The 16,455-nt window shown below is 36.4% G+C and overlaps 1 protein-coding gene, 1 long non-coding RNA gene and 1 pseudogene across 2 annotated transcripts; 1 reads left to right on the forward strand and 2 right to left on the reverse strand.

Annotated features, from left to right (window-relative positions):
• Positions 1 to 1,498: 1,498 nt before the first annotated feature.
• On the reverse strand, positions 1,499 to 11,559 carry LOC136220927 (uncharacterized). The gene is made up of 4 exons (XR_010684764.1): positions 11,397 to 11,559; positions 5,754 to 7,957; positions 5,442 to 5,548; positions 1,499 to 2,334 (listed from the first exon to the last, which is right to left on the reverse strand). It is a non-coding gene; the product is annotated as an uncharacterized lncRNA (long non-coding RNA).
• Positions 7,968 to 10,291, forward strand: LOC136220926 (cytochrome P450 76T24-like). The gene is made up of 2 exons (XM_066008768.1): positions 7,968 to 9,092; positions 9,513 to 10,291. Exons 1-2 carry the CDS (start codon positions 8,214 to 8,216, stop codon positions 10,104 to 10,106), a joined length of 1,473 nt encoding a protein of 490 aa, XP_065864840.1. The 5' UTR covers positions 7,968 to 8,213; the 3' UTR covers positions 10,107 to 10,291.
• Positions 11,560 to 15,049: 3,490 nt separating the features above from the next.
• Positions 15,050 to 16,455, reverse strand: part of LOC136216635 (uncharacterized) — a 45,033-nt pseudogene continuing 43,627 nt past the window's right edge.

Consider the following 16,455-nt stretch of genomic DNA (forward strand, 5'->3'; position numbering starts at 1 on the left):
AACTTCAGAAGAATAAAAGGTAAATCAATCATGGGAAACCTCAATGCTGAGTTCCATAATTAAATACTTTTGCCAACATCAAAATGGGGGAATTTGTTGAAACACCTTTCCACATGATTTTGATTTGACAAAATTATTTAAGTTAATCCCATGATTAAGACAATCAAATTTAAGTGCTTTGATTTAATTGTACTAATGTGTTTGTTCAATGTGAGTATATTAAATGAGAACAGAAATAAAAAGTAAGACAGAACGAAGTCAGCATGAGCCACAGAAGCTGAGTAGAACACAACTCAGCATCATAAAAGAAATGTCTTCTTCAGAACAAACGCTTGAAGACGAAGCTAATCGAAGACGCTGAGTAGAATGTTACTCAGTCTCCGATAAAGATAAAGGTCGAAGGCAACGTCAATTAGTCAAACTTAGTGCTCGTCAGGACAGCATCAATGATCCGTTGACTAAAAGACAAAGTCCGACAAAGGTCTGCACCAATTCAGAAGCCTCGGAATTACGCTATGAGACCTTTTCGAGACGCATAGATCAACTGGCGTTGTGCAAGAAGACAAACCTGGTGCTAGAAGACGAAACGTGGTGCAAGAAGACGAAACTGGAAAGCCTGGCGCCTGCTAAATTCAGACGACAGGATTGGCCTGCAATTACTGAACGCTGACCTATCAATGATGAAAGAAGACCGTTTGAATTCAACGGATATGTCCGAATTCAAATCATTGGAGCTTCAAAAATTGCTATAAAATGACAAGTTCATCACTTGGATCCTTTGCTGAAATACAAGAAAGCACAGACAGAAAAGAAAATCTTCACAAGAGTGAAAATCCAAAAGAGAAACTGTCTAAATAGAAAAAGCAAGTTCTTACACCCAAATCCAATCTCTGTGTAAAAGTCTAGAGTGAATTTGTATTCATCTAAAGTATATTCCGTTTAGAGAGAACAAATCTTGTATCAATTGTAAAGGTTGAGAGAGTGAAGCTGAGTACTCGTTTTAGTACTCAGTGGTAGAGAAAATCTGAGTGTTCGGTTATAGCGCTCAGTGGGATTGAGTAGACGAATAGAGGACGGTACTCTTACATACTCAATTGCTTCGTTGTGCTCTACCTTTAAAGAGCTCAGTAGTGGATTGAAAAAGCCCAGAAGGATTCTGGTGACTGGACGTAGGCGGTGAGGCCGAACTAGGATAAGACTGCTGAGTAATCTCTAACCCTTCTCTTGATAATATGTATGTGTTGCTTACTTAAATTACTCAGTATATAATTTGTATAAGTCGACGCTGAGTAATCAGAGTGTTGAGTTGGAAGCTGATCTTAAGTGTTATTTCTCAACTCACATGTGAAACAGTTCTAGTCAGCCTCTGACTAAAGCTGTCTTACCTCACGCTCAGCCTTGCTGACCAAAACTGAGTGAAGTTATTTAAAGAATTAAATTAAGTCAGCATAATTAAGCGAAATCGTTACATTAGTTCCTAACCCCCCCCCCCCTCCCCTTTGGAACTAATCATATTAAATTACACGGGACCAACAGTTGTCACCCTTAGGTATTAAGGTGACAATAGTATCATTCAAATTTGTAGGAAATTCATTTTTACTAAGCCAGTCAGAACAAACAACAAAGACATCCCTTCCAATTAAAGACCAATAGTGTTGAAAGAAACCTGGGTTTAGGCCATCAGGCCCAAGAGATTTATCAGGATGCATTTGGTTGATGGTTGAAGTGAATTCCTTAAAGGTGAAGGCTTTCTTCAATTCATCATTCATAGCAGGCTTGACTTTTTCTGAAAGAACATCAGCAACTTCATATGTAGACCTCTCACTGCTTCTGAACAACTGCTCAAAGTACTTTATAACAATGTCACACATCCCAGCCTGATCAGAAACTTCAATTTCCCCCCCCCCCCCCCCCCCCTTCATCAATCAAACTCGGAATCATATTGATCTACCTTCTCGCTTTAACACAATCATGAAAGAATTTTGAATTAAGCTCCCCATCTTTAAGCTAGAACTCTTTCGCCCGCTGGTACCAATAGCTCTCCTCCTGTTCAAGTAACACATTTAGACTATGCTTGGCCTTAAAAAAACTCCTCGACTGACACTGGATCCGTGCAGTCCCACAATTGTTCCATCAGAAGTTTGCTTTTTGCGATTTTCCGAGTAAATCGCGTTTTGAAGTGCCGCCCCCAGTTTTCCATTGCCTCACAGCATTTGGAGAGTCTTGTAGAAATATCAGCTCGCCTAGTCTGCCTCTAAACACCTGAAACCAAACCATCAAATTCTTCTTCCCAGAGCCGAGCCCTGTCAAACCGAAATCTTCGCTTCCTTTTACCTGTTCGACGTCCATACACATGTAGTAGAATCTGGGAATGATCAGAGTAAGCTATAAATATGTCATAAAACTAAAACCTCAATCACTCGCTCTGAACGGCTAATATAAACCGATCGGATTTATGGATAACATAATTTTCATTTCAAAATATATAAAACGGTCGGGTTTATGGATAGCAAAATTTTCATGCCAAAAATTTGATGTTGTTGTCCATGTGGCATCAATTTCTGGTGAATATTTTATTGATGATTTCAAGATAAAGGTAAACAAAAAAAATTAAGCAGTAATTTCTTGACTCATTAAGAAATTAAAAAATTTAAGAAGTAATATCTTCACTCATTAAGTAATATCCCATCAGCCAGTAGAGATCTCACGGAATTTGGTAGTGTGATTCATGAAGTGAGAAATTTACGGTATAATCACCCTAGGTTTTCAGTGGTTTTGGTTTCAATGTTAGCGAATGAAACAATTCATGCTCTAGCAAGACATGTTCGTTCTTATGCTAATTCTTTTATTCATTATTTTATCTCTATATTCATTCGAAGCATTCTGATTCGTGATGCTTCTAGTAGCAATTAATAAAGTCGTAGTTCTTCAAAAAAAAAAATCAAACAATTCATACGCAATTAATCATCTAACTTTACATCAATAAACCAAAATTCATAGATGGCCTCAACATCATAGCTCTTAATAATTCATTCCCATAATAAAAAAAAAAAAAATAAAAAAAAAAACTAAACATCCTGTTAATATTTTATGGGTAAAGTCTAAAAAAAACAACTATGTGCTTTCACATATTGTCAAACTACTAACTAAAAAAATGTCCAAACTGTGATTGAGCTTTTTCGCTTTGTCAAGAAAATGATTGAAGTTTTTTGTTTTACTAAAATCAAGACTCTTAAAATTAAAATGAGCGTTGACGACCTCAAAATTGGAAAATTCGAAAACTTAATGACTATGATGCACGGAAACGGAAACGAAAATGAAAATGGGGAAACGGAATTTCTAAAAAGCATAGGAAACGGAAATGCGGAGGAAACGTGTAAATATTAAAAATATAAGGACATATTTATAAATATTAAAAATAAAATACACATAAAAATAATAATAAATTATAAATAATAAAATAATTATTGATAAAACAATAAAAAAGTTTGACATTCATATCTTTAAAATTATATTCTTTATGTTAAAAGGAAAAAAAAGTCCAAAACCTTACATTCATAAAAAAAAATAATAATAATAAATAAATAGAGCCTAACAATACATTCCAGAAGAATCCCCCACCACACATTCAGAGAAGAAATAAAAAAAAAAGAGCCTTGCTCTTCTGTTGCAATAAACAGAGAAAACCATACTCGAACGGGGCATTTGTTATTCTATTGGGATAGGGATAAGGATAAAGGTTAGGATAGACACAAGGATAAATGGTTGGGATAAGGATAAAAATATAATTCGATAATTATTATTCAATGTTTGGTAGGTGGGGTAGGGATAGGGATAAAATAATACATTTTACTATTTTAACCTTATTTAAACTACATAACATTAATTTGAGGGATAAAATGGACTTTTCCATCCTATTAAAATCGCAGGAGCTTATCCCACCTCCTTATACCACCCCCTCCTGGGTATAGGATTTGAGGGATAAGAGACTTATCCCTCATCTGTCTCACTCTTCCATCTCACAAACAAACACGGGATAACTTATCTCGTGTTTTTTATCCCTATCCCACCTCCTATATCCCTTCTAACAAACACCCCGGAAGAAGAAGACAACAGAGAAAACAACCCAGACCAGACTCGAAGAAGAAGAAGAAGAAATATGGGTTTCTATTAAGTATCGCAATAGGTAAAATCTGTTCGAATTTAGATGCTGAAATCTGGAAACGCTTTCCAATTTTTCTCTAATTAGAAAAACGTGCCTGGAAACGTTTCGTTTCCGTTTCCGGGCGTTTCCATTTCCCACATCTTATGGAAACGTTGAAACGTTGGTCCAAGAACGTTTCCATGTTTCATAGCTTAATGATATTCTAAACACCTCTAATTCTTTAACTTTTTAATTTTGAGGTTATCTAGGTGTTTTTTGGTGAGAGAAAATGAATGTTTAGAGAGAAAAATCTACAAAAATTATGATTTTGAAAAATAAAAAATTTGGGTCCATAATAAATGTGATACTAAACAACTTTAATTCTTGAAAATTTCCATTTTGAAGTTGTTAACGATCATTTTTATAATGTCCAACTAAAATATCCTTGTTTTTAGCAAAACCAAAAAGCTCAGGTACCAGTTTGAATACGTAAAAGCACATAGGCTTTTTTTTAGACTTTAACCATATTTTAATGAATATTCCCATTTGACTTTTTCTAATTCATTGAGATTTTCAGCCAGATATCTCCTTCACATTTTAATGGATGTACATATGATATAAACTCTGAAAGTATACAAATTCCATGAGTTATAGTCAAGAAAACATGAACTTGGAGCAGGAGAAAAACCCTTTACTGTCATGTGTCCAGCTTATATCCGAAAACTTGTCACAAAAATATATAGTATAAGAAGGAGCTTAAAAGGCTTAATACATAATTAAGCATCTTTTCGAGGTTTGTGAACTTATACTTGGACCCAGGGGCGGAACCAATGGGGGGGTTGGGGTGGGTTCAAGCCCCGGCAGGCCGCCAGAGTATTGAGAGAAAAAAAAAAAATTAGTAATAGTGTCTGGTAATATTCTGGAGAGAATTATATTGACTCTATGTAGTATTATTTCAATGTTTAAAGGTAGATGAGATGGTTAAGGATGCTTATTTCTATTTGAGAGGTCCTATGTTCAATTCTCTAGATCCTGGTTCCGCCACTGCTTGGACCAATAAGACACCTAAACTTATCAATTTTAGATCTCTGGCATCTTATGTGTTTATTTGGCAAACTTGTAGATGCCGAGTCAAACTTCCACTAAACATATTTCAAAAACATGCAAGTTTAAATGTGTGATAGGTCCAAATACAAGTTCACTGTGTCAAACGATGTGTAATTATGTACTAAGCCAGCTTAAAACCATCAAAACTATCAAGTATCTCTATGATAATAAAAATGCAGCAAACTCTTACCCAAGATAGAGTTTCAGCCTCAACTCTCTTATCCTCAACACGCATGACTTTTAGCGTCACCCATCACTCCCGCTTGAGCTAGGCCCGTAAGTCAAGCACTTGGCATCCTGGCTAATAGAAATCATGTTAAGTGAAACAGTTCCATCCTCACTAAGCGCATTAGGATCAAGTAAGACCTTTGATTCATTCTAAACTATCATGTATGATGTATCAATTCCAACAAATTGAACACTAGTTTAAAAGAAACACAAATATAATTAAGCTCTTCTATATCAAATTGAAATCCTAGATTCTATTCAGCAAACTGCTAACCTGCACGTAAGGAAAATAATTAAGCTCTTCAACACACTATCCATCAATTTCACCTAGTTCTGCACGATTATCAAATAGCACAGTAACTGGCGGCAGCAATTGCAACACAAGATCTGAGAATAATCAGAAATAACATAATTGAAAAAAGAGCACAGACACACACTAATTGAATAAATAAATCAATACGAATCCATGCCCTCCATTGTTAGACCTATCTTCGGTAGTGATGGGGCAGAGATAGAGAGAGAGTACTGTTTGAGACTTGTTCCAAGAGATGCTCCATAGACGTTCACCATGAACCGCTGATAGATGGATTACTAGCTGCCTCTTCTTATTGGAACTGAAATTGGATTAGCTCAAAAACCATATTAGATCTGTGGATAATCAGATCAAAGAGCAAACAGGTGAAAGGGGAAAATGTCAGGGGTAAAAATGGGATTAAGGCATAAGGATATTTATTTTACACGCGTGTAAGCGATATAACTATATAAGTTCATTTAACAATTGTTAAATTTTCAAACTATTTAATGTATTTTATAGCGACGCTTTTTATAAATGCATATATAGAACTATTGGTATAGGGCTATTATTGGTATAGGGCTATTGGTATACGCTTTTTGTAAATGCATATATAAAACTGTTGGTGTAGGGTTTTTTGGCGCAATGGTAAACGTTGTTGTCGTGTGACCGAGAGGTCACGGGTTTGAGTCTAAGGAGCGGCCTCTTGCCAAAAAAATTGGCAGGGGAAGACTTGCTCCCAGTACACCCTTATGGTGGGACCCCTCCCCAGACCCTCGCTTAGCGGGGACAAGTAGTGCACCGGGCCGCTCTTTTTAGTGTGGTAATGATTCAGAAAGTCAAGGGTCTATTTGATAAGTTCAATGCAAGTCTAGTACCTTCCTACCATCCGTTTGTTCGAGCTTTGGAAGCTCCTATTACATTGTGAGGACAGTCTAGTGATAAATTAAATAAATCATTAGAGATAAGTTAAAATTAATCAAAGTACCTCAAAAAAAATAAAGTACATCCTACCTTTCCTTTAACTTGTGTGGATGAAGATTTTAATTGCAATGTCTATAAGATGACTAATTCCTAGCTTCTCTCTTATCTATGGTTGAATAAATTGAAAAGGAACAACCCTATGACCAATGGAACAGCCTCTATAAGCTACCCGTTATCTTTAATCCTACATTCATAAAACTTTTTTTTTTTTGTCTTTCATTTCGTTTCATTAATTTCCCCACATGCATAATTAACAATATTTATTAAGATTCTATCTATAAGTTTTGTGTTGCATCTCCAAACTCTTTTTAAATAATTATGGGTTAATACATCAAAATTCTCTTGACACAAAAAAAAAAAAATTATACATAGTTGTTAAAGACACAAGGCGCACTAAGGTGCTAAGGAGTCCTCGAGCCTAGGCTCAAGGTGCGCGCCTGAGGAACACGAGGCGCAGAAAATTTAGAGAAAAAAAAAAGGGTGGCCCGGTCGCACTACGCGTCCCCGCTGAGCGAGGGTCCGGGGAGAGGGGTCCCACCACAAGGGTGTACTGGGGGCAAGCCTTCCCCAGCCAATTTATTTGGCAAGAGGCCGCTCCTAAGACTCGAACCCGTGACCTCTTGGTCATACGACAACAACGTTTACCGTTGCGCCAAGGCTCGCCCTCGTGACCTCACAAAAAAACTCTTTTACTAGTTAAAACATAAACTAAAAAAACACACTTATGACCACACAAACAAAACAAAACCACATAAAAACATAATACTAAATCATAAATGTCAAAAACACCAATTTAAGTTCATACTTCATAGAGACATTAACATGTACTCAACGTCTTAACCTAAGTACCTAACTAATGCTACTAAACTGATAACTATTCATTGTCACTTTATATTCTTCTGTGTCCATCGCAGATTCTGTTTGAGTGGAGTGGAAGAGACTCTTCTTTACGTGACTGCTTTTAATCTCTCTCTAGTCTTTTTATATTTAGTTGTGTTTTGATATTCTTATTTAAATAAAGGGTTAAAGATTAATCTTATTTCAATTAGATTAGTGGTTGAGATTAGTCAAACATTTAATTAACACAAAACAGTAAAAAGGAAAAAGAAAAAACCCTAGTGAAAACACAGAGACGCGCCTTGATTTAGACTCCAATGCCCAGGCGAGGTGCACAAGGCGAAAGCCTTTTAAACAGGGCCTTTCTGCAATCAAGAGTGGACAACTATGAAATTATATTTAACTAAATTAATAAAAAATTATAGTTATTTTTACTAATTTAATGTTTGATTTTATATAAATTTAATTTTTAATTAAAATTAAACAAAAAGTAAGATTGCCACAGAAAAAGATTTTTCAGCTCCCAAATTCTGCATGTGGGGAAATTCATGAATTGAAATGAAAAGCAACAGAAGTTTAAAAATAAATAGCTAGCAACAAGGTTGTTCCTTAACAATTAAGATGGATTATCTAAGTTTAATCCTGCTATCACTTCTCATGGCATTGGCAATATTCATCCATATTTTCAAACCCAAAACCCTTCCCCGGAACTCCCTTTCTCTTCCCCCGGGTCCGAGGCCTTTTCCGATCATCGGAAACATATTAGAAATGGGCATTAATCCTCACCAATCACTGGCTAATCTCTCTAAAACATTTGGACCTCTAATGACCCTCAAGTTAGGAAGCAGAACAACCATAGTCATATCATCCCCCGAATTTACAAAAGAAGCATTACAGAAACATGACCAAGTCTTATCTAGCCGAACTATCCCAGATGCTGCTCGTCCACATGACAAGTTCTCAATCCTATGGATGCCAACATTAGATCGATGGAGGCGCCTCCGAAAAGTTATGGCTACAGAATTATTCACCTCACGGAAGTTGGAAGCAAGCCAGAATCTTCGTCAAAAGAAAGTGCGGGAGTTGTTAGTGTTTGTGGGAGAGAATTGTAAGATTGGTGAAGCTATTGATATTGGTCAAGCTACTTTCACTACTGTCATGAACCAATTATCAAACACCTTCTTCTCTATTGATATAGCTAGCTATAATTCTAATGTATCTCTACGTTTTCATGATGCAATTGTAGATATAGTGAAAGAATTAGGAAAGCCAAATTTTGCAGACTATTTTCCATTACTTCAGATGATAGATCCGCAAGGGATTCGTCGACGAACGAAACTCTATTCCGACAGATTGTTTGAGATATTCGACGGAATTATCACACAACGATTGGAGCTAAAATCTTCATCCATAATAGTTAAGGACAAGGAGGATCTACTTGATTTCCTTCTCAATAATAATTCTGAATTGAGCCTTGTTGACATAAAGCATTTGTTCTTGGTGAGTACTTAATTTTAATTTATCTCTAATATCCAATCAACAAGATTAAACATATAGGGTTGCAACCCGGACACAGATTATCCGTCTCCGATGGTTATTCGCTCGACCGGGACGGAGAATTCCCATTTTCATTTTTCTCATTGAGTGGAGTTGAGGAAACAAAAATCCCTAGAGGCACGGGGATGGAAAGGAGATGGGACCTGTCTCCTCACTCCGTGGGGTTCCCTATGTAGTTTATAGGGTAACGATCACCTGGATACATCCTAAGGTGTAGATTTAATGAGCCTAGATCTAACGGTGAATGACCAAGTTCATTTGGTCATTCAGGTCTAGGTGAAAGCTACTGGTAGTTTATATGTATCTTCATATGTTTATTAAACACAATTAATTGTTTGTGTTTTGTCATGGATTAATTTGTAGGATCTTTTCCTTGGTGGCACCGACACAACTTCAAAAACATTGGAATGGGGAATGGCAGAGTTACTTCGGAACCCCGAGAAGCTTTTGAAACTCAAGAAGGAGCTTGAAGAAGTTGAAGGAGAAATTCAAGAGTCCGATATTAACAAGTTGCCTTATCTACAAGCAACAGTTAAGGAAATCTTTAGATTGCATCCGCCAGTCCCATTCTTGGCGCCCCGTAAAGCTGAATCCGACGTAGAGATTGGTGGTTTCAAGATACCAGAAAATGCGCAGATACTTATCAACCTATGGGCTATGGGAAGGGACGGAAAGATATGGGAAAACCCAGATAAGTTCGAGCCAGAAAGGTTCATGGCAAGTAAAATAGACGTGAAGGGAAGAGATTTTGAGCTAATTCCATTTGGAGCTGGGAGAAGGATTTGCCCAGGTTTGATATTAGTGCATAGAATGTTGCATCTAATATTGGCTTCTCTCGTCCACTCATTTAATTGGAAGTTAGCACATAGCATTCAACCAGAAAAACTAGACATGACTGAAAGTTTTGGCTTGGTAATGTCCAAGGCTCAACCTCTGCTAGCTATTCCTTATCTTTGAAAATTGATGAAGCTTCCCCACAGGCATGGAGAATTTCAAACAATAAAATTAATGCTTAATCCCAATAGGGGCTAATAGTTTGCAAGATATATATAAGTATACTCATTAGATGCCTTAATCTTGAGTTATTTCTTTAAAAACTCTTCGTTCTGGAAACAAGTTAAAAAAATGGACTGCATGTTGTATAGAGCAGACATTACAAGGATATATAAGTAAACTCATTAGATTCCTTAATCTTGAGTTATTTCTTTAAGCAATGGCATAGGTAAGAATATTTCTCTGCAAATAGTTCATGTTTATATGGGTTATTGGAGTTCTGGACTTCTTGTTAGAGTTTTGGACTTCTTGTTAGATTTATTATTCAAAGCGTATGAAGTGTAGAACAGATACGTTGGGTGTTTTTGTTTATGTATGAGAATTTATTAAAGATTTCATGAGTTTAATACATACTAAGAACCTAAAATCGTGTAGAGATATAGATTTGAAGTGTTAGGATAGTGTTACAAAACTGTGTGAGCAACCACCCAGATACGTTCGAGCCAGAAAGGTTTGTGGAGAACAAAGCTGACATGAATGGAAGAGATTCTGATCTAATTCCATTGAGAGCAGGGAGAAGGATTTGCCCGGGGTTGCCATTAGCGCATAGAATGTTGCATCTAATCTTGGCTTCTCTCATCCACTCATTTGATTGAAAGCTAAGTTAACACATGACATTCAGTCAGCCAAATGAATTGGACATGACTGAAAGGTTTGGCATGACACTGAACACGGCTCAACCTCTGCTAACAATTCCTTGGCTTTGAAACTACTGTTGCATTTCATTTCAGTTGATGAAGTGTCCCAACATTCATGGAGATTTTCAAACAATGTCACAATTTAGAGAGTCATAAAACCAAAAAAAGATCAATTAGACTTAATTAATTGTTGATGCTTAATACCAATAAGGCTCAATTCAAAATAAATTCACCGTTTTTCTACTATAATATAGAGCAAGTTCTATAATAAATACCAAAGATCCATCCCATACACGATTTCAATTCATTTAAAACCTAGTTAGGCATAAAATATCCAAACAGGAAAACTGAAACTAATAATGGAAAGGGGAGTAATCAAAAGAATAATAATAATCCAACATGTTCATCAATTTAAAGAATAAAATATAGAAATTGTGCACATGTATATGTATGTAAATCCCAAAACAAAACATTCATAGATTTGCAAATTATAACAAATCTGGAAACTGAAATTAGGATTTGGGAGAAATAGAAATAAGAGGAGTTGATGACATACAGGTGATCGGGACTGTTGGAGGTGATGATCGGCAGTGATCTGAGCAAGGAGATGAACGGAGAATGGCGAAGCAATGAAAGGAACGACGATGAACGGCGGAGGAGCGGCGAATCAAAGAATTGGGACAGGACACCGGAATAGGCTTGGGTTACTGAAAACTGGAAAAAAGAAAAGGCAAAGTAAAAGGTAAAAGGAAAAAAAAAAAAAAAAAAAAAAAAATTAATAAGTGTGGTTTGATTTACAGCTACAAAAATTCAACCGGACCAAATTAAAAAAAAAAATCTCCAAAATCGAAAGCCCTATGTGGCGCCGAGATTTCCCTTGGTCTCGCCAATTTCTACCAAAAGAGTCTATCTTAAACCTCACTTTATAAAGGATCCGTACTATGGGTCATCTCATGGGACCAAAGTGTCCATAGGGGTTCCACCCTACGGAGACATCTGCCTCCCTTCCCAAAGGCTGGATGTTCAACTCTCCTAGTTCCTAGAGGACTAGGGTGAATCGCTTAAACCGGCCCCGACAACTGGCCTAGGGGTTGGTGGAGATCCGACCCCAGGTGACCCTGTCCCCCTATAGTATTCCTTATGCCGACTTGAGACCGCCAGCAATGGACATGCATATGTCTTATTCACCACTCTCCTACGAATTGCCCCAATCTGCCTTACCGACGAGTCCGATCCTACTCGATGCCTTGCCACTGCCCTAGCCAATGTTCATGTCGATACTTGGGGTGACTTGGCCATGCCTAGGGCTGAGATTTGCCTATGGCCAAACGACTTTGCCTACGGCCAAATTCTATCCCCGTGACATTCTCCGCCACTTAGATGATCAACATCCTCATTGATCGAGTTGGCTTCCTCCGAACGACAATTGAGGTTCAAGTCGCCTGCCCCCTTGATTCACAAATTGATCTCTGCTCACTCTGAACCCTGCTTGAAATAACTGAAAAAATTGATTCGATTTCAACCAGCATTGCGCTGGTTTCCAATCTTTAACTTACAACAAAATTTTCCCGTTGCACCCAAAAGATTCATCCACCGTGATTAGGGGTGTTAATGAGCTAGGGTGGCTCGCGAACTATTCGAGCTCGGCTCGGTCAAAGCTCGGTCAAAACTCGACTCGACAGGGCTCGACTCGAGCTCGCGACCGGCTCGAGACATTAACGAGCCAATACCAAGCTTAGAGAGGTTCGGCTCGAAAGCTCGCAAGCCGGCTCGAATATTTTAATTAATATATTTTATTAATATTTAATTTATAATATGTTATATATTTTATTATTAATAAATATGAAAAATTGTAATAAATAACCTTTTTTTTTTTAAGTAGTACCTAATAATAGTTTTTGGGCCCAAATACATAATACCCAACCCAATCCAAAAACTCACCCGTAATGTGTAAAGCTCGATTTGAGCCTAAAAATTTCAGGCTCGCGAGCTTTTCGAGCTCGAGCCGAATCTGACTCGAGCTCGAGCCGAGCCTGAAATTTCAAGGCTCGTCGAGTTTCGAGCCGAGCCGAGCTCGAGTAAAAATTTAATCGAGCCGAGTCGAGCCTGGCAGGGTTCGGTCTCAGCTCGGCTCGTTAACACCCCTAACCGTGATAATAGCACAAGAAAAAATTTCGAAGTTTTGAAATGCGAAAAATTTCTTCCTAATATTACGGAAGCAGTTAGAAGAGTTGTTTGAGGTAGGTTTATTAGGCCTTCTAAAGCTCCTTTCAGAGCACCTATGTTATTTCAAAAGAAAGTCGATGGAAGTTTGAGGTTGTGTGTGGACTATCGGGCCCTCAACAAAATCACTGTGAGGAACAAATATCTCATTCCCTTGGTGGTTGACTTATTTGACCAATTAAGTGGAGCTAAATACTTCACTAAGTTGGATTTGTGATTTGGGTACTATCAGGTCTGAGTGAAAGATGAGGATGTGCCGAAAATGGCATGTTTAACTAGGTATGGGCATTTGAATTTCTTGTTATGCCTTTTGGTTGCTAAAACAATGATATTTTAATTTGTATAAAAATAACCATTAACAGTCTCAAATAGAAAATTTCAAGAATTAAAGTTGTTTAGTATCACATTTACTATACAACTAAATTTTTTATTTTTCAAAATCATGATTTTCGGAGCTTTCTCTTCCTAAACATTCACTTTCTCTCTCCTAACCAAACAACACCTAAATGACCTCAAAACTAAAAAAGTTGAAGAATTAAAATTATTTAGAATATCGTCGATTCTTGGAATTTTTGAATTCCAAAATCGTTAACGGTCATTTTAAAAGCAAAATCCTTTTTTAGCAAACCTTGTTGAAACATAATTTCCATGAGTTTTTTATTATGACAAAAATAATTACTAAGGAAATTAGATCCCAAAGTATTTAATTTCAGAACTAAATTAAGCTTGATTTATGCTAATGAGTTTGTTGAATGTTGATTATATCTTAAGCATTAAATCAAAGACAAACCAAATAGGCCTTAGAATGATTAAAGGCTCAAGCCTATTTCTGGCCCAGAATCCATAAGCCAGAAGTCATAACCGAAACAAAGAAGGCGTTGACATTGAGTCAAATATCGCCATTCCCAAATTGGTAAAAAGGATAGATGACAGAAGTCATGTCCACCCTAATATCTCTATTTATTATCCAAAAATGGGAAGAATGCAGACTGTAAACCTGCAACACCAAAGTCAGAAGAACGCGCGACTCAAGAGACAGAGTCCAGACTGTGACAATGGGAACCTTTTGGATAACATGCACATAAGTTAGAAGTAGACAACGACAGAAGTCGTTTTCCTTTAAACGACTAGTTTGAATTCAAACAGATCTTTTCCTAAACCTTCTACTATAAAAGCCAAGGCCAAGCTCATTTCACAACTAATCATTAACGCTGAAAAGAGATAAAAAAAAAAAAAAACCTTCAAATGAAAAGCTAGAGCAATACTGTAATATGATAGAGTAAAAAAACTCTTATCTTTTGATACGGTTTTTAGGATAGTTTTACACTAATTCTAGTCACTACAAGAAAATGGCGAATTAATGATAGGAAAACCCATCATTAAAAGTCTAATTCCACTCATTAAAGGTTTTTAATGAGCAGAATTTTACCCTTGAGAAAACCCTTCTTACTAAAAGTATTAATGAGTGGAATTATTCCGCTCATTATTAACTTACAATGAGTGGACATTAATTAGAAACTATGTATAATGTATAATGATTAAAAATATGCTCATTAAAAGTATTTATAATGATTCAAAATACACTCATTAGGAGTATTTATAATAATTAAAAATACACTCATTAAAAATATTTATAATGATTAAAAAATTATCTCATTAAAAATATTTATAAAGATTTGGATTGAAGGAAGCTTCTCTAAATTGTCTCATCAAACTGTGCAACAAGACCAAATAATCTAAAGCTTAAAAATTGGAAGTGCACTGTAATTTAAATACGAGAAGAAGCAAGGGAACAATGCAATATCTTAAGACAATTCAAGCTCTCAATTTGAGGAAGAATAGCGCTGTCAATTTGTTGTTAATACGATCCCTGTTACGTGAAAACATTTCCTTTAACTTAACTAAAAGCAAACATAAACCAAATGAAATCACAAACCCAATCATAAATCGAAACAAAACTCATACAATTTAGTAAGACCCAACAGATCACTTCCCTGCAAGCAGTTAACATTAAATCCCATTTTCATTTCCAGTTTAAGGAAAAAAAATTACAAATTCGAAGAATCTAATGCAAGTAATTTACAATTCAATGACAACTCTAAATCAACAAGAGACGCCGGACCAAGTCAGCAGATCGCCATCACTACAAAAAAACGGCGTTCATGCAGGATTCAGTTTAAAATAATGCTGCTGCATTTATCAAAAAGGCATACCTGAAACAGCAACATAGAATAAAATTGCTAGGCGATATCTGTCTATCCATGGCAAATTCACTTCAAGGGAGCAGTATCTTCGATGTTTTCCTACTTTGATGGATTCCGTGGACTTCAAGGGAGCAGTCTATTTCAATCGATCCGAAGTTCGGTTGGCCTATAAGGAATCTACATTTTAGAATCATGCCCCAAAAATATACTTTTCAAGATAAAACTACGGTTGATGAAAATCCTCACTCACCATATGTACATGACTTGAATCTGCAATTTTGGTTCATTACTCTCATTGTAGTTGGTGTCAACCAAGCTACAAATCTCACTATGAATTTCAGCAGCGAGTGTATTGCTTTTTCAACAGCTTGAGTAAGTCCACTTGAGGTTACATCATATAGAGTGGATATCCTGTTGCACAGTCATATCGTGAGATTTCTCCAAAATGAACATCTCCACTTATGAAGAACACTCCCTCTCTCTGCACAAGCAAATATGAATGTTAAACAAGGACCATTACAAGAATACATCTCAGACAAAAGTTTATAAGATTGTCGTACATTTTGCAATGTAAAACTTCAGATTCTAAAGCAATTTAAGAGGAGTAAATGGAGATTCTCACCTTACTATCTGCTATCAATTTGAATAGGCGGTTCCTCTCCTTTGGGAAACGTCCCCAAGATTCCAACTAGAACAGGGGACCAGTGGCTGCTGAAAGATTTGATATAACCTGAAATTTGAGGGGATACTGCAGAATTAATCCAATATGACACTCCATTCAAACTGTATAAAAAAATAAAAGAATTATGGTCACTAGAAAATTTACTCTTAATAATTATCAAGGATAAACCTTGGTTAAAAAAATAATTCCATTGTAATGCTAATTTTAACAATGTATGAAACCGGCATCAAATGCAAAGAACCCGTGATTCAATCACCTGAAATCTAACATCTGGTGTTTCAAACACCAGTGTTAGAACAGCTTCTGCAACTTTCTCAATGGCAGCAACATTTAACACTGAACCCAAAGATTGTTTCACCGGGTTCTTTGCATTTGAACCCAGTGTATTAAACACCGGTTTCTTATGTCTTCTGAAGACCTATATAGGAGCATTAGGTCCGGAATTTTTTTTAACCAGGCCTTACTTAAGGAATTTTCCTCCGAAAAAGCATTAATTTGAGAAAAAA

This window comes from Euphorbia lathyris, chromosome 2, assembly GCF_963576675.1.
Source record: "Euphorbia lathyris chromosome 2, ddEupLath1.1, whole genome shotgun sequence".
Taxonomy (NCBI): Eukaryota; Viridiplantae; Streptophyta; class Magnoliopsida; order Malpighiales; family Euphorbiaceae; genus Euphorbia; species Euphorbia lathyris.

Excerpts from the sequence above, each read along its gene's own strand:
- LOC136220926 (XM_066008768.1), top strand. The coding sequence starts at position 8,214 with ATGGATTATCTAAGTTTAATCCTGCTATCACTTCTCATGGCATTGGCA. Across the intron at positions 9,093-9,512 it reads ACATAAAGCATTTGTTCTTG|GATCTTTTCCTTGGTGGCAC; the intron begins GTGAGTACTTAA and ends ATTAATTTGTAG.